The sequence below is a fragment of the Asterias amurensis genome, chromosome 4 (genome assembly GCF_032118995.1).
Source record: "Asterias amurensis chromosome 4, ASM3211899v1".
Classification (NCBI taxonomy): Eukaryota; Metazoa; Echinodermata; class Asteroidea; order Forcipulatida; family Asteriidae; genus Asterias; species Asterias amurensis.
Genome location: NC_092651.1, coordinates 23,727,512 through 23,749,285, shown reverse-complemented (window position 1 = coordinate 23,749,285; position 21,774 = coordinate 23,727,512). Strand labels below are relative to the sequence as shown.

The 21,774-nt window shown below is 39.9% G+C and overlaps 1 protein-coding gene across 2 annotated transcripts in view; it reads left to right on the top strand.

Moving 5' to 3' along the window:
- LOC139935889 (transcription initiation factor TFIID subunit 1-like) overlaps nucleotides 1-21,509 on the top strand; it is a 69,833-nt gene extending 48,324 nt beyond the window's left edge. Inside the window, exons 30-36 of one of the 2 annotated variants that reach the window (XM_071930504.1) lie at nucleotides 6,673-6,765; nucleotides 9,029-9,181; nucleotides 11,000-11,119; nucleotides 15,758-15,935; nucleotides 17,049-17,255; nucleotides 18,500-18,588; nucleotides 19,766-21,509. In XM_071930504.1, the coding sequence (XP_071786605.1) occupies nucleotides 6,673-6,765; nucleotides 9,029-9,181; nucleotides 11,000-11,119; nucleotides 15,758-15,935; nucleotides 17,049-17,255; nucleotides 18,500-18,588; nucleotides 19,766-20,236 (1,311 nt within the window). In that variant the 3' untranslated portion in view covers nucleotides 20,237-21,509. The remainder of the gene's footprint in view (nucleotides 1-6,672; nucleotides 6,766-9,028; nucleotides 9,182-10,999; nucleotides 11,120-15,757; nucleotides 15,936-17,048; nucleotides 17,256-18,499; nucleotides 18,589-19,765) is intronic. The other variant, XM_071930505.1, reaches the window with a different exon arrangement.
- Nucleotides 21,510-21,774: the final 265 nt, after the last annotated feature.

Sequence of the window (21,774 nt, the reverse complement as noted above, 5' to 3'; positions counted from 1 at the left end):
GGCTCCCTCTGAAGTAACATAGTTTTTTGGAAAGTAATCTTCACTCATAAACTTCAGTTGAAGCCTTTTATTATGCATCTGAAAGCACACAAAGTAATGCAACAAGGGTGTTTTTTCTTTCATTATTCTCTAGATGACCAATTGAACCCAAGTTTTAATGGAGTAGTTATTCTATGCATTGCATATATTATGTCGGGATACACCAAGTGAGAATACTGGTCTTTAACAATTAACAATGAGCCTTTACAAATTATGAACATGTAAAACTCAACATGGTTGGGACCAACTACATGGCTTTTGGTTTTACGCATTTAGCACTTAAAGGAACACGTTGCCTTGGATCGGACGAGTTGGTCATAACTGAGCGTTTGTAACCGTTTTTTTATAAAATGCATGGTTGGAAAGATGTTTTAAAAGTAGAATACAATTATCCACACAAGTTTGCCTCGAAATTGCGTGGTTTTCCTTTTACTGCGCGAACTAACACGGTCGGCCATTTATGGGAGTCAAAAATTTGACTCCCATAAATGGCCGACCGTGTTTATTTAGTCGATGAGGTAAAAGGAAAACCGTGTAATTTCGAGGCATGTTTGTGTGGATCATTGTATTCTACTTTTACAACATCTTTCTACCCATATGCATTTTATAAAAAACAGTTACAAACACTTGTCAAAGACCAACTCGTCCGATCCAAGGCAACGTGTTCCTTTAATACTCAGTATTTTCCAGAGTGCTGTGTAACAAAAATTACAGGCATATAGCTCGGGTGGGATTTGAACCCGCAACCTTTGCAATTCTAGAGCAGTGTCATACCAACTACATGTAGACCACCAAGATTACCTGGTAGCTAGAGGCAGTTCAAGTCCTATATTTTAGCAGCAGTTTTTACAACGATTCAGGCAAAGAAATAACCCATAGCACCCACAGCAATTGCCAGGGTGTCGTGGCCGAGCGGATAAGAGCACCGGACTCAAGCTCTGGTGCTTCTATTCAGCAGAGTGTGGGTTTAAATCCCGTTCGTGACACTTGTGTCCTTGAGCAAGACACTTCACTATGAGGTCGTTCACACGCCGTACTAAAGTTGGTCTAAGTCCACTTAGACCGGTTCGGGTTCAACTTTTGTGCGTGTGAACGCAAATAAAGTTAGACCGGATCGGGTTTAAACCCCAAAACTTAAACCGTCCAGCGAGGCGGTCTAAGTCTAAACCGGTTCGGGTTTATCTTTTAACACTGCGTGTGGACAGAATGACATCCGGTTTTAACTCACAACGGACGACCCATTGTGTGGTTCAATGCACACGCCCGGGACCCGGAGTGCATGTACACGGTTTCTGTTGCCTCTGATGCTGAAAAGCACCGGGTATTTATATTACTTTCTTGCCGCTTACCGAGTTGGCGAAACCCTCTCGATCGGTGTATGCAGTTTAACACAGGCCCACGCCCATGATTTATTAAATTCTGAAACAAAATTATATTTTCCAAGCTTTTTTTGTTGAGTGTCCTATAATAAATTGAAACTGTTTTTCATGCGTATACTACGAGCGCAGCGAAGAAGCATATTTCGTAATGCTTCTCACATGTACAGCGCTGCCATCCCATAGTGATCACTCTCTGATATCCCATCGTTATCTATCACCGATCCCGTGGATGTGCCTTTCTATTGCCGTCACCGTTACTAGCGTGCTGTACTTTCAATCTAGGAGAATGAACTGACTGCAGTGGGCGCGAGGCTGTGTGTAGGGGAAATTCCCTACGCCAGCAATATCACCACGTTGTTGGGAAGTTGGGAAAATACTGCAAAGTACATGTGTTTACGTAACTTGCACGTATGTAGTTGTGTTGACCAGCTTTTGAAATCGCAACTTCCGATCGATTGAAGTACAAACTACAAGTATTTAAGTCGGAAACAGTTGTATAAAACAAAACACAAAAATGAAACGTGTTCTGTTTCATGGAATATGGACAATATTTTGGTGAGTTTTCTCGGCGGTTTGTATCAATATTTTGTTTGTTTAAAAAAAAAAAATTCGAGTCGTGTTCATGTTTGTTTTAAGTGCCCGTGTACTCCCAACCGTAAAACTGTTGCCGCATTCGATTGAGCCATTTGTATCCAATAATTATGCCCTGTCTGATCATCCAGGGCATGGGGCACTCAGTATCTCGGCATACTCTGTGCGTGAATCTGATGAATAAAACCGGATGTTAGAGCAACGGGGTCGCGTCTACTGTGACCTCTTAAAACCGAAGATAAACCGGATCGGGTTTAACTCAGTGCTGTCTGAACGCAAAGGGGTTTTATTTTTACGACCACCCCCCGCTGCTCGTAAAAGTTAGACCGGTTCGGGTCTAAGTTAGTACGCTGTCTGAACATACCCTATAATTGCTTCTCTCCACCCAGGGGTAAATGGGTACCTGTGAGGGCAGAGATGGTTCTTGTGATTGATTTAGCCGAGTAGCGCATACTAATGTTGCACAGGCTGCATACTCCCCCACCAGGGAGCTGAGATGGTTTAAGGAGTGATTTAAGGCCCAGTGACCAGGGGTAATAATGTGAAGCGCTTTGGGATAACCTACGGGTGTGAAAAGCGCCATATAAAAACGGGTTATTATTATTATTATTATTATTATTTTTGACATTTTTCTCAAAGCAGTGCCCCTTACCAGAATTAAACTGTTGTGCCCCTACTCAAGAGCGATGTTCAAGGCCCGAGGTTTAATAGATGTTAAATTTGCATCAGGGATAAAGAATATTTTTTGGTTTTTATGTAGGTCCTGGAAGTTTAAATACACATGATACTGATGCAGTCTTAGTTTGGTAGCAATTGATGATTTTTGTGTTAGAACTTAGATATTTAATGTTGCCTTACTTTACTTAGCTATGAAAGTAAAACATTTGCTGGCTCTGACCAACAAAACCCTAACACTGACCTACAGATTAGTTCAGAATGATCAATCGTCAACTTCCAAGTCACACAGGAAATATCACTGGCAGCTTTAGAATTCCTCGTTTTGTGAAGCGCAAGGAAATTGGACTCAAAACTATCGTCAGAGGAGGCAAGCTTTGTTGGCACTGTCCGTTATATTTCTCTGACGGGAGGTGTCGCTGAAATGTCTTAATTTGTCTCAGGATATTGGCGTCCAACGATACTTGTCCGAGGGGCTGTAATCATTTCTGAAAGCTTGTCAAACTTTCATAAATAGAGAGGTTTATAAAGAGGGAATTTTTTTTTTCTTTCTGCGCCTAGTTAAAGTTCCTTGACTTGTTTGTATTTTGGTGGGTTTCTTGAGTAGCTTTCTTGACTTTTCAGAATCACTGTACTATAGCATCAAAGAGAATAATAATTTCTTTGTTTGGTGGATTTGAAAAAACGCCTTTCACAACAAAGATGACACACTTTGATATCAATTTGATTTTCCGTTGAATTAAGAAAAGTTGACTGGAGCCGGACCTGAACTGTGCTGGTACTGTACCAACTTAGCTATCTAGCCCTATGTTGGAGGTCTCCCTATTGGTCGATATTTTAGTTCAGGGGTGTCAGTCAGAAGTAATTCAAACTGTAACTGCCTTGTAGCCAGGGGTCGCACCTAAGTTTACAATACATTCTGGGAAGGGGTAGGATCACCTGAAGGGTTGTATAGTGACTGTCGATTCTGATTATTTAATTTATGACAACCACAATGTGATATGCCTTTATATCAAAAGTTCCTATCACACCTTGCGTATTGTGCTGTTCTAACTCGTACATATTTTCGTAGAACTGTGCGTCAAGTTTGCTTGAAGATAATTTCATTATCCCATTTGTGCACCTTTGTCCTCATGGTCTGTGGGACACTGACGCACACTACATTATTCCATGTTCCACATGTGCTTACGGGAAATTAAAAAATGTATTCGTCTTTCACTAGGGAAACCGTGAACGCGAATATATGAGGTCATATTCGCCCCCCTCTTATACCTTTTGTGATGAGTGAGAACTGTGCAGAAAAAAACCTGCATGTTGTTCCTCAAAAAAGTACTTGAAAATGCCTTGTAAGAGATTTTGAATAAGGGAATCAATGTGTGGTGAAGAGATTTTCAACTAGTGGTTTAATCCCAACGATGCCTGGTTCTTGATAATTTTACCGAGACGAAATCGAGGTAAATTATCAAGAACCAGGCCTCGCCGGGTTTAAACCACTAGTTGAAAACCGATTCAACACACTTTGATTCCCATTTATAAATACCTTTTCGGTCAAAAACATCATCACTTTTTGGTCAAAAAGTAAAATAAATGCAAAAATTATAATTGTTAAATGATTTCTTTCAACACAACACCCCTCCGGCTATGAAATGGTAAAGCCCTCCGTCGCCCTCGGGTAAACAACTCCTTATAAGGGAATGCTGTGCGTGTCGCGCACATCGCGTGATGTGGCACAACTGTTTCAGCCGTTGCTCTCGACCAATAGGAATGAAGAAACTGTCTTAAAAGAGCAGGTGCAAGGACGCGTGTCACGCCCACGAATTAACTCTTTTTACCGGTCATAAACAAAGGTTTATACACACCCACGTGACACGCTCTCCACCAATAGGAATAGCAAAACTGTCTGAGGTATTTATGAATCTGTGATCATTGTTCTATGTTGAACAACATATATCCAATGACAAAATTAAAAAGTAGTTAAAAATTAGTTCATCATGTATTTTGCAGGACAGAATACTGGGTACTTTGATATGCTCCTCTAGGGACAATAATTGAATGTAATATAAAGCGATATGTCGTCCTGTCAGTTTGAAGGCCGTTGTCCAGTCTGTTCTGGGTTGGCCTGTGTTCTCCCTATGGCGATCTCCTCCACTTGGCCCTGTCCGTCGCGTCCCTTGCGTCAAGTAATATTGTTGATATATTAACAAGGGAGAAAATGTCCTGAATTTATTTGATTTGAGTGTAGACTAAACAGACATCCATAATTAAGACTAAGCCCCAAACTAGATCCCAAGTCTAGATTATGTCACATGGCCATGACTCATTCTGGGTGGAAAGGGGGAAACACGTTACTCCTCTAGCCAACCGGAACCCCCCCCCTACCCCACACCCCTTCACCATCAAGGGTGTTTTATAAATACCCATCCCCTAGTGGCCTGGGATGTCTAACCATCGTCGGTCGGCGGCCAGATTACTAGGTAGTCATCTCTCTCCGTCTTGCTCTCTCTCTCTCATCCTTTGGGTTGTAATTCCCCAAAGATCTCAGAGTTCCAGGCTCCAGTTAGCTTTTGGTGTTAACAAGACGTCAAAACGGCAGGCAGGACGTATGGTAAATTGTAGTTTAAAGGGGGCTGCACGGTTAGATCAGGCAGGGTAGTATGGTTTGAATTAACTTGGTTGTTCTATCTTAAATCTATCAAGATTCATCAGCCTTTTTTTCTTCTTCTTTCTTTTGATCGCCTCAGTGGCAACCATGTTTGGCGTGAAGTTTAGCACATCCAATTCAACCAAGTAACTAGTTTGAGTTAGACTTTACTGATTCCTTTTGGAACCCAGTCTAGCAGAGTCCCATAGCTTAGTAGAACATTTTAATATGTGGTCAGGATTTTATTGACTCACTGTGTTGTATTGAGATCTTTTGACTCACTGTGTTGTATTGAGATCTTGCTTGTAGTTTAAAGAGACAAACAAAAGCGTAATGTTTACTAGCATGCTTGCAGTTTTGCCAAAAGATTCATCTTTGGCATGGGTTGTTGTGGCCGAGCGGTTAAGAACACTGTACAGATGAGTGTGGTTTTGAGTCCCAGTTGTGCCACTTGTGTGCTCGAGGTAGAGTATCTAATTGTGTTACAATTACTGCTGTGTCCTTAGGATGGGACATTTAGCTGTAGGTTCAGTGTGCTAGGTTTAGGGTAGACTTGATGACAAGTCATTTGGTGCTGCCTTTTTGTCTGTCGTTCATGCATTGCAACATTCACAGTGCGATTATACACATGAAACGGTCGTAGGTAGCGCGTGGCACTCACACACACATACTGGGTTCGAGGGTGTGTACCGTCCCCGTAACTGCACCGCGCTCCAACTGCACCGTGCTTAACAATTACCGTCTTGACTTCAAGACTAGGTTTAGGGGTGAATGTGACAGAACTAAGAACACTTATCATGACAGAGTAGATGATAACTCTGATATTTCTGGTTCGGATAGCAAGCACCCTTGTTTACAGGTTTCCTGAAGCTTGCGAGCTACAGTGATTATGATCACTTACATGTAAGGCATGCTTGAGTGGAATACAGAAAAATCAAGCGCTTCTGCGTCCCATGGATATGGGACTCAGATGCGCTCTATTTTCCGTATCGCCACGAGCGCGCTTGTGAAAATGTATTTATCTTCAAGAAAACTTGGCGCATGACCATAGAACACATAAGATGCAGGTAGTGATATTAGCCGTGCAATATAGGTTTTTATCACCACTCCATTCTGCAAATCTGATTGGAGGATTAGCGCGTACTTGAAGATAAAATTCTTTGCCCTTGGGCCCTCAACTTTTTTGTGATTTTATTGTAGTCGCTTTTCCACATCTCTTACAAAATGGAAACTTGTCCCATAATTTTTGTTTTCCAGATAAAAAGAAGAAGTTATTGTAGAGCAGATTTATTTAGTTGCTATACAACTGGTTATTTATCTGTCCTTTATTTTCCCCCCAATCAACAGGCCACACCGTTCCATCATCCAGTAAGCACTCGTCATCTTGCCGACTATTACAAGATTGTACACAACGCAATGGACTTGCAGACAATGAGAGAGGTAAGTACTTAAAGGCAGTGGACACTATTGGTAATTACTCAAAATAACTATTAGCATAAAACCTTTCTTTGTATACGAGTAATGGGGAGAGGTTGATAGTATAAAACATCGTGAGAAACGGCTCCCTCTGAAGTAATGTAGTTTTTGAGAAAGAAGTAATTTTCCACAAATTTGATTTCGTGACCTCAGACTTAGAACTTGAGGTCTCAATATCAAGCATCTGAAAGCACACAACTTAGTGTGACAAGGTGTTTTTTCTTTCATTATTATCTCACAACTTTGACGACCGATTGAGCTAAAATTTTCACCGGTTCATTATTTTATCGATTTGTTGAGATATAGCAAGTGAGAAGACTGGTTAAGCTAATTACCAAAAGTGTCTAAGTCGTTAAGGCAAAATTTTATATGATTTTTCCTCAAACTCTTGAACATAAAACATTGCCAAGCAATTTGCTTTGTTCAAGAAATGTACATGCCTTGAAATTCTCTCTTAAAGGGGCACAGCATTTTTTCTCTAGTAAAGGGCACTCCTATGGGGAAATTTAAATTTGTATGGGAACTTTGCAAAGGGCATGACAGCAAAAGCACAGGGCACCACGGCAATTGCTGTGGTTGCTGTGGATTAATACCAGACCTAAATGTATTTGCCCATGGGCTTTATTTTTACAAAATAAAAAAAAATCATCTTGATGTGCCTTGTTTCTGTTTGAAATACTGTCCCTTGTGGATTATTCCTTATATTTGGAAATGTTGTCCGTATAATAAGAGATGTTAAATTTGCATCGGGGATAAAGAATATTAATCTTAGTTTTTTACCCATACACCGATGTGTGTTAGCACTGTATACTCGGTACTTTCCTGAGTCCTGTGAAAAAAATATCACAGGCATGTTACTCGGGTCTATATAACTTTGCCACTGTGATTGTGCATTAAGCAAACAAAGAGGACTTTTACAATACTAACTAAAAGTGAAATTACTTCACAGTATTTGCTCGATTTTATTGATTTATGTATATTTTATTATTTTAATTTATATGTGCATTGATTTATATTTATGTGATTTCAGGATTGTGATTGATTTTTATATTGAATGGTTGATTGTATTGATTTGTGTTTGTGATTGTGTTGATCATATCCTTGATTGCTTTAATATATATTACATGCTTGATTTTATTGACTGATATGCTTGATTTATTGATTCCATTGATTTAATCTGCTTGATTGTATTGATTGAACTGATCTATTTTCTTGATTGTAATGATCTTTGTATCCTTGATTGCTTTGACTTTTATGCTTTCTATTTATTGGGTATTGTTATGCTTGATTGTATTAATTGTATTGATATCTACATATATATGTTTAATAGTTTGGACAGGAAAACAATAGGAACATTGGGATTGGAGGGGGGGGGGGTGTAGCATGTAAAAGACAGTGTTTAGTTATTTTTCTGTCACCCCTATCATAATTCATTAAATTCATTCAAAATTTGATTTATTTTCGTACATGTAGGCCTATTTCATGTAAAACAGTACAAACAACTTTTTAAAGTAATAACCATTAAACAAAGCTATTTAGTGAGGCAGAGAAAAATAAATAAATGGAGATAAATAAATAATCATTGATGTCTAGCTACAGTAGATAATAGCAAGTTCAGTTTAGAAAGGCATAGATGTTAAGTCTCCGCTCGATTTCACAAAGCTCTTAGATTCATCTTAAGATGAGTTGCCAAGTGATTTGTATCGTGGCATCACTCTTTGCTTAGCAGTTAAAGGCAGTGGACACTATTGGTAATTGTCAAAGATCAATGTTCTTACTTGGTGTATCTCAACATATGCATAAAATAACAAACCTGTGAAACTTTGAGCTCAATCGGTCATCGAACTTGCGAGATAATAATGAAAGAACAAAAGAACCCTTGTCACATGAAGCTGTGTGCGTTTAGATTGTTGATTTCGAGACCTCAAGTTCTAAATCTGAGGTCTCAAAATTAAATTTGTGGAAAATTACTTCTTTCTCAAATATTATGTGACTTCAGAGGGAGCTGTTTCACACAATGTTTTATACTATCAACAGCTCCCCATTACTCGTTACCAAATAAGGTTTTATGCTAATAATTATTTTGAGTAATTACCAGTAGTGTCCACTGCCTTTAAGCTTGTTAGCTAAAGAGAAATCTTAGCTCTTTGTTGAAATCAAGCCCATGTCAGCTTACCAAGAGTCTAAACTAGTGTTGTCGTATTTTTTTTGTTCCCTGTGGTAATAGAAATTGCGAGCTCGTAAATATCAGTCCCGAAACGAGTTCATTGGAGACGTTCAGCAAATCGTTGATAACAGCACCCTGTATAATGGAGACACTAGTCCCATGACCATGGTAGGCAGGAACATGCTGGCGCTCTGTAAGAAGAGAATGGAGGAGGTAAGTGTGATTTCTCTCTCTCTCGTTTTGTTTTGTTTTATTGTGGCCGAGCGGATAAGAGCACCGAACTCAAGGTCTTGTGATTCTGTTGTGAGCGCCGCTTTGAGCATGTCAACACAGCCCCTTTAACTGTTTAATTGTTTTAAAAAAAATATCCAATCTGTTTAAGAGATTATAGTCTCTACGAATGAATTGATGTTCATCCACTAAAACACCACGTTAAATCTGCAAACATTTCCAATCAAGCATTAATTACCGCTGTATTTACACAACGACTCAGGAGACTTTGTCTTAGAATTCCTAGCTTGTAATTATCCGGTAATGCTAGAAAAACGTTGACTAAACTTCTTATCAGTAAGATCAGGGATGAGATTGTTCAGACTTCAGGCCTGGTGAAGAAAATGCGACAATGTTTTTGTCCACAAATAAAGAAATCCTGCTCATTGGTCTGTTTCTCTAGTGCTTTGGATACTGTTTCCAAAAGCTCCTTGGAATCTATAACCCCAGGGGTTACCAAATGGTGGAAATGGCATCATTTCAACATTTTTCATTCATTTCATTTAATGGTTTATTAAAATTCTATTCAATTTGCTGCCAGCAGCAGAATTATACATGAACAGTAACATAGTTAAAAATTTGGAGTAAAACATAACATTACTATTTAAAATTGCCTAAATCTTACACAGAAAAACTGAGAGGGAGAAGTACTGTACACTCCTACAGGGAGGAGAACAGTTACTTAAAATTAATTAATTAAACAAATGAGTAAAACATACCTTTGAATTTGTATCCAAGTTTCAGACTTTTTTGTTAGTAATGACTCTCACCCCTGTAAGATGTGTATGTTTTGTTTCCCAGTGATAGGCTGTTTTGAATAACTCGATGGTCAAACGTTTTAAGAGTAAAGTGAACTTGCAGGTGTGGTGCTAATTAAAAGTGGCATTTCTGCTCATTGTCACATTCTGAACTTAGTCTTGAAGCCTTGATTCTGGAATTACACGAAGGCCATAAATACATTCTCTCATGGGATAATAAAGGCTTGACATTTTATCAGTAATAATTAAATTTAATAGTTGTTAACAGAGCTGCCTCTAGCCACCAGGCTAGCTCGGTGGTCTAGCATGTCTAGTAGTAAGACACCTGCTCTCACAATGAAAAGGTCATGGGTTCGAATCCCATCTGAGTGTTATGCCTGTGGATTTTGTTTTTCACAGAACTCGGGGAAAGTACTGAGTTTACAGTGCAGTGGACACTATTGGTAATTACTCAAAATAATTTTATGCATAAAACCTCACTTGGTAACGGGGAGAGGTTGATAGTATAATACACTGTGAGAAACGGCTCCCTCTGAAGTGACATAGTTTTCGAGAAAGAAGTGCTTTTCCACGAATTTGATTTCGAGACCTCAAGTTTAGAATTTGAGATCTCGAAATCAAGCATCTGAAAGCACAAAACTTTGTGTGACAAGGGTGTTTTTCTTCTTTCATAGTTATCTCGCAACTCCAACGACCAATCGAGCTCAAATTTTCACAGATTTGTTATTTCATGCATATGTTGAGATACACCCAGTGAGAAGACTGGTCTTTGACAATTACCAATAGTGTCCACTGCCTTTAATACATATTGGTGAAAGTGCAAAAACCAAATTATAAATATGCAATTAATTGATAACAAATACACCACATGGTTTGCCTAGTGTTTTTGGCATGGTTAGTTGATTTTTTCATTAATAGAAAAATTGTGCAGACCTCAAGCCGTTTGTGCAGTGTGCTGAATTGGAACTTAAAGAGCTATCTTTTTTCACTTTTCTACTCGCAGAAAGATGACAAGTTTTCTCGCATAGAGAAAGCCATCAATCCACTGTTGGATGACGATGATCAAGTGGCCTTTTCGTTCATCCTGGATAACATTATCAGCGCCATGAGGGCTGTGCCTGATGTAAGTATTAAGTGTATTCCCAAACAGACAGACAGGTTGACTAACTAACAGACCAAGATCTTGATTATCAGTCTATGGGTTTTTATTCCCAAACAAACACACAAACACACAGACAGACAGGTTGACTAACTGACAGACCAGACCCAGATTGCCAAAAAACATCAGTACCATGAGACCTGATGTAAGTATGAAGTGTATTTCCAAACAGACAGGTAGACAGACATGCTTATTAGAGCGAACATAGACTGACTGACATACCATGACCAAAACAGACAGACATTCAGAGTATATAACTAACAGACCAGCCCCGGATTTACAGAAAACATTCTTTTCTGTCTTCAGTCCCGGTGTTTCTACCAGCCCTGTCTTTGCTCTCTTGTACCCCAACTCTTTCCATCCATTGTAACCCATACACTGTCTTCTTTTCTGTCTTAAGTCATGGTGTTTCTACCAGCCCTGTCTTGGCTCGCTTGTACCCCAACTCTTTCCATCCATTGTAACCCATATACTGTCTTCTTTTCTGTCTTCAGTCATGGTGTTTCTACCAGCCCTGTCTTGGCTCTCTTGTACCCCAACTCTTTCCATCCATTGTAACCCATATACTGTCTTCCTTTCTGTCTTCAGTCATGGTGTTTCTACCAGCCCCGTCTTTGCTCTCTTGTACCCAAACTCTTTCCATCCATTGTAACCCATATACTGTCTTCTTTTCTGTCTTAAGTCATGGTGTTTCTACCAGCCCTGTCTTGGCTCGCTTGTACCCCAACTCTTTCCATCCATTGTAACCCATATACTGTCTTCTTTTCTGTCTTCAGTCATGGTGTTTCTACCAGCCCCGTCTTTGCTCTTTTGTACCCCAACTCTTTCCATCCATTGTAAACCATATACTGTCTTCTTTTCTGTCTTCAGTCATGGTGTTTCTACCAGCCCTGTCTTTGCTCTCTTGTACCCCAACTCTTTCCATCCATTGTAACCCATATACATGTACTGTCTTCTTTTCTGTCTTCAGTCATGGTGTTTCTACCAGCCCTGTCTTTGCTCTCTTGTACCCCAACTCTTTCCATCCATTGTAACCCATATACATGTACTGTCTTCCTTTCTGTCTCCAGTCATGGTGTTTCTACCAGCCCCGTCTTTGCTCTTTTGTACCCCAACTCTTTCCATCCATTGTAACCCATATACTGTCTTATTTTCTGTCTTCAGTCATGGTGTTTCTACCAGCCCTGTCTTTGCTCTCTTGTACCCCAACTCTTTCCATCCATTGTAACCCATATACTGTCTTCCTTTCTGTCTTCAGTCATGGTGTTTCTACCAGCCCTGTCTTTGCTCTCTTGTACCCCAACTCTTTCCATCCATTGTAACCCATATACTGTCTTCCTTTCTGTCTCCAGTCATGGTGTTTCTACCAGCCCCGTCTTTGCTCTCTTGTACCCCAACTCTTTCCATCCATTGTAACCCATATACTGTCTTCCTTTCTGTCTTCAGTCATGGTGTTTCTACCAGCCCTGTCTTTGCTCTCTTGTACCCCAACTCTTTCCATCCATTGTAACCCATATACTGTCTTCCTTTCTGTCTCCAGTCATGGTGTTTCTACCAGCCCCGTCTTTGCTCTCTTGTACCCCAACTCTTTCCATCCATTGTAACCCATATACTGTCTTCCTTTCTGTCTTCAGTCCCGGTGTTTCTACCAGCCCTGTCTTTGCTCTCTTGTACCCCAACTCTTTCCATCCATTGTAACCCATATACTGTCTTCCTTTCTGTCTTCAGTCCCGGTGTTTCTATCAGCCCTGTCTTTGCTCTCTTGTACCCCAACTCTTACCATCCATTGTAACCCATATATACTGTATTCTTTTCTGTCTTCAGTCATGGTGTTTCTACCAGCCCTGTCTTTGCTCTCTTGTACCCCAACTCTTTCCATCCATTGTAACCCATATACATGTACTGTCTTCTTTTCTGTCTTCAGGCATGGTGTTTCTACCAGCCCTATCTTTGCGCTCTTGTACTCCAACTCTTTTCATCCATTGTAACCCATATACTGTCTTATTTTCTGTCTTCAGGTGTTTCTACCAGCCCTGTCTTTGCTCGCTTGTACCCCAACTCTTTCCATCCTATGTAACCCATATACTGTCTTCTTTTCTGTCTTCAGTCCCGGTGTTTCTACCAGCCCTGTCTTTGCTCTCTTGTACCCCAACTCTTTCCATCCATTGTAACCCATATACTGTCTTCCTTTCTGTCTTCAGTCATGGTGTTTCTACCAGCCCTGTCTTTGCTCTCTTGTACCCCAACTCTTACCATCCATTGTAACCCATATACTGTCTTCTTTTCTGTCTCCAGTTATAGTGTTTCTACCAGCCCTGTCTTTGCTCTGTTGTACCCCAACTCTTTCCATCCATTGTAACCCATATACATGTACTGTCTTCTTTTCTGTCTTCAGTCATGGTGTTTCTACCAGCCCCGTCTTTGCTCTCTTGTACCCCAACTCTTTCCATCCATTGTAACCCATATACTGTCTTATTTTCTGTCTTCAGGTGTTTCTACCAGCCCTGTCTTTGCTCGCTTGTACCCCAACTCTTTCCATCCATTGTAACCCATATACTGTCTTCTTTTCTGTCTTCAGTCATGGTGTTTCTACCAGCCCTGTCTTTGCTCTCTTGTACCCCAACTCTTTCCATCCGTTGTAACCCATGTACTGTCTTCTTTTCTGTCTTCAGTCATGGTGTTTCTACCAGCCCTGTCTTTGCTCGCTTGTACCCCAACTCTTTCCATCCATTGTAACCCATATACTGTCTTCTTTTCTGTCTTCAGTCATGGTGTTTCTACCAGCCCTGTCTTTGCTCTCTTGTACCCCAACTCTTTCCATCCATTGTAACCCATATACATGTACTGTCTTCTTTTCTGTCTTCAGTCATGGTGTTTCTACCAGCCCTGTCTTTGCTCGCTTGTACCCCAACTCTTTCCATCCATTGTAACCCATATACTGTCTTCTTTTCTGTCTTCAGTCATGGTGTTTCTACCAGCCCTGTCTTTGCTCTCTTGTACCCCAACTCTTTCCATCCATTGTAACCCATATACATGTACTGTCTTCTTTTCTGTCTCCAGTCATGGTGTTTCTACCAGCCCTGTCTTTGCTCTCTTGTACCCCAACTCTTTCCATCCATTGTAACCCATATACTGTCTTCTTTTCTGTCTTCAGTCATGGTGTTTCTACCAGCCCTGTCTTTGCTCTCTTGTACCCCAACTCTTTCCATCCATTGTAACCCATATACTGTCTTCTTTTCTGTCTCCAGTCATGGTGTTTCTACCAGCCCTGTCTTTGCTCTCTTGTACCCCAACTCTTTCCATCCATTGTAAACCATACACTGTCTTCTTTTCTGTCTTCAGTCATGGTGTTTCTACCAGCCCTGTCTTTGCTCTCTTGTACCCCAACTCTTTCCATCCATTGTAACCCATATACATATACTGTCTTCCTTTCTGTCTTCAGTCATGGTGTTTCTACCAGCCCTGTCTTTGCTCTCTTGTACCCCAACTCTTTCCATCCATTGTAACCCATATACATGTACTGTCTTCTTTTCTGTCTTCAGTCATGGTGTTTCTACCAGCCCTGTCTTTGCTCTCTTGTACCCCAACTCTTTCCATCCATTGTAACCCATATACTGTCTTCCTTTCTGTCTTAAGTCATGGTGTTTCTACCAGCCCTGTCTTTGCTCGCTTGTACCCCAACTCTTTCCATCCATTGTAACCCATATACTGTCTTCCTTTCTGTCTTCAGTCATGGTGTTTCTACCAGCCCTGTCTTTGCTCTCTTGTACCCCAACTCTTTCCATCCATTGTAACCCATATACATGTACTGTCTTCTTTTCTGTCTTCAGTCATGGTGTTTCTACCAGCCCTGTCTTTGCTCTCTTGTACCCCAACTCTTTCCATCCATTGTAACCCATATACATGTACTGTCTTCTTTTCTGTCTTAAGTCATGGTGTTTCTACCAGCCCTGTCTTTGCTCTCTTGTACCCCAACTCTTTCCATCCATTGTAACCCATATACTGTCTTATTTTCTGTCTTCAGTCATGGTGTTTCTACCAGCCCTGTCTTTGCTCTCTTGTACCCCAACTCTTTCCATCCATTGTAACCCATATACATGTACTGTCTTCTTTTCTGTCTTCAGTCATGGTGTTTCTACCAGCCCTGTCTTTGCTCTCTTGTACCCCAACTCTTTCCATCCATTGTAACCCATATACATGTACTGTCTTCTTTTCTGTCTTCAGTCATGGTGTTTCTACCAGCCCTGTCTTTGCTCTCTTGTACCCCAACTCTTTCCATCCATTGTAACCCATATACTGTCTTCTTTTCTGTCTTAAGTCATGGTGTTTCTACCAGCCCTGTCTTTGCTCTCTTGTACCCCAACTCTTTCCATCCATTGTAACCCATATACTGTCTTATTTTCTGTCTTCAGTCATGGTGTTTCTACCAGCCCTGTCTTTGCTCTCTTGTATCCCAACTCTTTCCATCCATTGTAACCCATATATACTGTCTTCTTTTCTGTCTTCAGTCATGGTGTTTCTACCAGCCCCGTCTTTGCTCTCTTGTACCCCAACTCTTTCCATCCATTGTAACCCATATACTGTCTTCTTTTCTGTCTCCAGTCATGGCCTTTCCACCAGCCTGTCAACCATAAGCAAGTCAAGGATTACTATAAGATCATTCAAGTACCTATGGATCTAGAGACGATGAGGAAGAATGCTCAGAAACACATCTACCACAGCAGGGAGCAATTCTTGGAGCATGCCGAGCTTATGATGAAGAATTGTGCCGCATACAATGGTAAGAGGGTTTATATTCTCAACGGTCAATTGACTCAACATTATTCAGGTCGGAAAAGGATGGCATTATAAATAATAATAATGATATTCGGTTTTTAATAGGCTGTAAACTCCCCAGGGAGCCATGATTTATGGAACAAATTAAGGCCCAGTGACCAGGGGTAATAATGTGGAAGCGCTTTGGGACACCCTTCGGGTGTAAAAAGCGTCATATAAAAACTTGTTATTACTGTTATTATTAATATTTATACACTGTGCCACGCATCTGGAACTCTCTACCATTTAATCTTCGATCTTGTCTTTGTACCACAAAATTCAAATCTCTTCTCAAAACTTATTTTATGTCACAGGTTTTCAAGGACTAATTTTGTTGTGTCTGTTTTTCTTTGTTTTGTTCTTGTTTTGTTTTTTGGTTTTACTGCGCCTTGAACACCCAGCAGGGTGGATATGTGCGCATTACAAGTCTTATTATTATTATTATTATTGTTACTGTGTCTCAAAGCGCTTCCAAAACTATTACCCTGATCTCAGCTCCCCGGGGAGTACACAGCCTGTGCTGCCAAATCCGAGCACACTAAGCTAATCAATCACAAGAACCAACTCTGCCCTCACAGGTACCCATTTTACTCCCGGATGGAGATTTAAAATTTCTTTGAATTTTTTCTTAAAAACTACATACAATTTAGCAAATCTGATGTAGGTCACTGGCTCCAGGATCAAACTTCAATTGTTTGCGTTGTGAACAGAATTGCGTGATGCCCCGATGTAAATGTCAAAATCCCCGCTCAAAAGAATGTGCATGATGACGAATCCGGCGCAATGTTTTCATCCAGTCATGGTTACCATCCTCTTGAGCTGTTTTATGCGCCTAACGATTGCTAGCGACCGGTTCAAAGACTGCACAACCACACAGTTTTTTTTAGAAAGGGAAAAAGAACTCTTGAAGGTGCTATTGTGACCTAATATTTGGGGTTGCCATTTGCAAAATCTCATCTCCAGGTTTTTGTTTTGTTTTCCCCTCTTGATGTGGAGTGTTGCTTCTCCTTTTATTCAACAGCAATATCAGTAACAACATACATGGAATAAAACCCACTTATACTTTTCTTAATCCTAGGTGAGGAAAGCACCCTGACAGGAATATCTCGTAAGGTGCTAGAGATCTGTAAGATGGAGCTTGCGTCTAATGAAGAGCATCTAGCTCAGCTTGAGAAGGACATCGCCCTGGCTAGAGAGACTGCCCTGGATGCAGCAGACGCTGAGAGCCTGTCGGCTGCTCCTAATACACCCTCAAGTCAAATCGCTAATGAGGATAGTATGACAGGTAAAGATCTGCAAATAAATAATAAGAATAACCATACCACACTGTGGAAACAAAGACCAAGAATAAAGTTTTTTTAGCTGATTTCAATGATTTTTTAATTTTATGAAAAAGAAATTTAATAAATATGATGATTTGTATTAACTGTTAAGCTCTAAGTCAAAATCTTCAAGGAAATAAAAGAGTTTGTTAAACCAAACTTTGAACAAAAGACTTATGCTTTGTGAGAACAGGTATCCATGCTGCAGTGGTCAAATAATGTACCGGTAGGCACCATCGGTTGTATATGTCCAGAGATTTCGGGGGCTAAAAGGGTTATCGTTGTATCAAAGCGCCTTATGTGCAATTACTGCCCCTGTTTATTGGGCCTTAGACATTTCTGAAACCATCTCAACTTATTTGGATTAAAGCCATAGGACACTTTCAGTAAACAGTATTGTCCAAAGGCCACACTTCGTGTATCACAACTTATATATAAAATAACAAACCTGTGAAAATTTAGGCTCAATCGGTCATCAGAGTCAGGAGAAAATAACCGGAAAACCCACCCTTGTTTCCGCACGTTTCGCCGTGTCATGACATGTGTTTAAAATAAAACGGTAATTCCCGATATCGAGAATTGATATTGTTTTAATGTTTTCTCAAAAAGTAAAGCATTTCATGGAATAATATTTCAAGAGAAATCTTTCACCATTGCCTTCTGTAAACCCTGTAAGTTATTTGTTTGTTTTTTTGTTCCAGTTTGGTTTCTGCCAGTGTATAATGGCTTTAAGCAGCACCGGCAGTAGAATCGGTGCACAGGTTTTGATTGTTCAGATCAACGCTCACATTTATCCATTCACTCTTGGTTGATGAGAAGCATTTTTTTTTATTTTTTATTACATAAGCAAAATTACAATAAGCCATTTATGGCTCAAGAAGACAAGCGTCATGACCAGGATTTGAACCCACCAGATATTGAGATCTCTGCTCTAGACATCTCGGCTATGACATGTTGCAACCACATCAGTAATTTGTTGATAATGATGACAGCATTTAATCATAACATTATTGTCCTTTCACCGAACGCTTGTGCAAACACACTTGGACCAGTGAAAAATCTGTCCAAGTGGTCCTACTGGCTTGTAGCTCAGAACTTTTAATGGACCAGAAATTTATTTTGCATTGCAAGAACAATCCCGCTCTGGGAACAAGATTCATTTAGCTAATTTATTTGTATTTATTTTCTCCTTGTTTTTCCCGGTCAGGTTTTGAAGATGATGAAGATGATGATGAGCAAGGCAATGATCTTGAAGAAGGAGAATTTGTGGACATTGAGGGTGACGATGGGGAAAAGGTGGGTGCTATAAATAGACGTGTTGTTAAGTATTGGTTACTGTAAGAAGTCAGAGCATGTGACAGGTTTTGGTTTGTTTTATTTAGTTTAAAGACACTGGACGCTATTGGTAATTGTCAAAGACCAGTCTTCCCACTTGGTGTATCTCAACAATATGCATAAAATAACAAACCTGTGAAAATTTGAGCTCAATTGGTCGTCCAAGTTGCGAGATAATAATGAAAGTCAAAACACCCTTGTCATACAAAGTTGTGTGCTTTCAGATGCTTGATTTTGAGGCCTCAAATTCTTAATCTGAGGTCTCGAAATCAAATTGTGGAAAATTACTTCTTTCTCACAAACTACGTTACTTCAGAGGGAGCCGTTTTTCACAATGTTTTATACTATCAACAGCTCTCCATTACTCATCACCAAGAAAGGTTTTATGCTAATAATTAATTTGAGTAATTACCAATAGTGTCCACTGCCTTTAATTTCAAATCTTTTAGGTAATGACACATAGGGACCCTCTAATGAGACAAACATTTTAACCTCTAAGCCTAAAGATACATTTGTACCGAGGATCATGAAGAAATGATCAGGAAAACCCCAAATAGGGGAACTCACATAATCTAATAGGGACTGAAACCCCACTTCAAATGTGACGTGCTTTTCCAATGTGGGTTTTGAACTTGAGTCCACAGAGGTGAAAGATGGTACCAAGCCAACCTTCATGTATCAGTAGTTTGAACTAAATACATGCTGCATTGTACACAGTCATTTCACTAACACAGTAAACGTTACCCCAAGTGGTGGAGGGAAAAGCAAGAAAGTCCTGAGGTATTGGCAGGCCAGGAAATTATAAAGTGAAGGGGATCAGGATAGCCCAGTGGTTTCTTTCCTAGTCATTCACTTCAGTGGACCACCCAGACCAAAGCTTTGCAAATGGGTTGGGTTTTCATTCTCTGATTAATTTAGTTGAGGTTCTCTTCCTTCATCTACAGCCCACATGTCTTCATTATCTTTTCTTCACAGGTATCTTAAAACCTTGGGTTACAGTGCAATTCTTAACTAGAAAGATGTCACAATTTAGGTTCATCTTTTATTTTCGTTTAAGATTTAGATAAGGAAGATTTCATACAATAATTCCGATTATTGCATCAATTATTCTGATTATTGTTTCTATTTTTTGAAGCAGAGGTCAAGCTTCGAACCAATCCTAGATGCCGAGAGTAGCATTCTCTACAACGACCTCCAGATCACGCCGGAGAACAGTGAAGACGAACTAGACGATGATGAAGAAGATGAAGAAGAAGGAGACAATCCATTCCTCCATCAGCAGAGCGAGAGCGAGGAATCGGAAAATGAAGACGGAGAAGAAATTGTTCGAGCAATTAATGACGATGGTGAAGACAAAAACGATGGAGATAATTTCGGAGAGGATGAGAATGTAGCGTTAGAAGACATTGATGCGGAGGCGGATGAGTCGTTCGAGGCGGAGTTCGACATGAGTAGACCAAATTCTGAGATGGCGGATGCGGAGCAGAGTGAAGAGGAGCTGGACGTTGATGAAGGCAAGATGATTCAAGATGATGATGATGATGATGATGATAGTGATGAAGACTTTGTGGAAGTAGAAGATGAAGAAGAGGCCATGGATCAGGGATAAGATGATAATTAAGACCTCGTTTGAGATGGAGAGAAGATTTTTTGCTCATCTCAACCTTAAGATGTGGGTCATGAACCCTCAAGAAAGCAATTCAAATTTCTGCAAGTCAAACCGCCTTCAATATATTGGTTATTGTCACTGCATCACATGGTTTCATTATAAGTTTCAGTAAAACACTTTTTTGTCACTTGGTGGCAGCAGACAATCAAGTTCAATTGTAGACTGTTCTCCTGACCTTATCCTCAAGGTTACTGACATGCTCTGGTTTTCATGCCAATTATTAATTTGAATACAATGATTTAATTGGATAAACTTGCAGTGACATCAGCTTTCTAAATCAGTGTTTTGATTGGTCCAAGGTGATGTTTGTCAACTGCTGTTTTGGTGGCAGCCTCTTGGTGGCAGCAGACAAATCAAGCTTCTTAATGCAACATGTTATCACTTAATGCTTGGTGTATTCAGAAGGCAGAGCTAAGCGCGCTTGAAGGATTGTTTTGTTTTGTTATGAGAAAGATATAAACAACGATACAAAAGTAAATAATCTAAAAAACAAACAACAAGAACACTAACACTAGTCGGCAGCAGCAACAACAACCCTAAAACTGTGATCCTTTGGAAAAGGTGCTATATAAATACGGTTATTATTATCACATCGATTTCAACAAAGTGAACCTGTCATTGTTGAGTTTTATTTATTTTGTCCCCCATATGTTTTTTCATATATCAACCAACCTTGTTCAATTGTAAATAATCATGTATATAAGTTTATTTGCTATACCGGAGGACTTTTTATCTCTTCAAAGTTGGAACAGGATCATTTTTATTTCATGGAACATTTTTTGTCTTGCACGATTCTTGCAATCGGGAATTGTTTAAATGCATGTTGTAAATTATATACATTGATAATGATGATTGTTTTTCCCAATCATGTAGGAATGATTAAAGATTAAAGAAATGGTGATTGATTCAGTGTGTCATATTGTCACAAATATAAAATAAAAATAATAATAACCTTCTACCAGTCGTCTGAAATCATCCAGGAGTGATTTTTTGTTGATGCTTGATTTTGTCAGCTTAAGTAGCTAGCTAGCTTATTGTTAACATGAAGTTATTTATATTGAAGTTTTTTTCCCTCTGGAAGAGTAAATTAATGTCCATCCTCAGCCTCTAGTCTTTTATTCACAAACCGTACAAACACAGATATAACTGGTTGGTGATTCTGTAAACAGTTATATGGATATATTTTGATAGTGGCCATGCCTACCACAGTGTTGATAACGGGCTTACGGTATAGGGGTTATCCTCGCACATTAGCACCAGGGATGATGTTTGACCCCCCTCCTCCCCGCCCCGGTCCCCCCCCCCCCCAACACAGAAAGGGAAGAAGTAAAAACTACCCCTGCCCAAATGATATTAAATACAAAAGGGTAGGACTATCTCAGAAAGAGCATCAGCTTCTTCAAATATCTTCCAGGGTTTTTAAGAGTACTTAAAGTGTTGCTCCGTTATTCCCTTTTTTGAAGAAATACTCTGTCGGG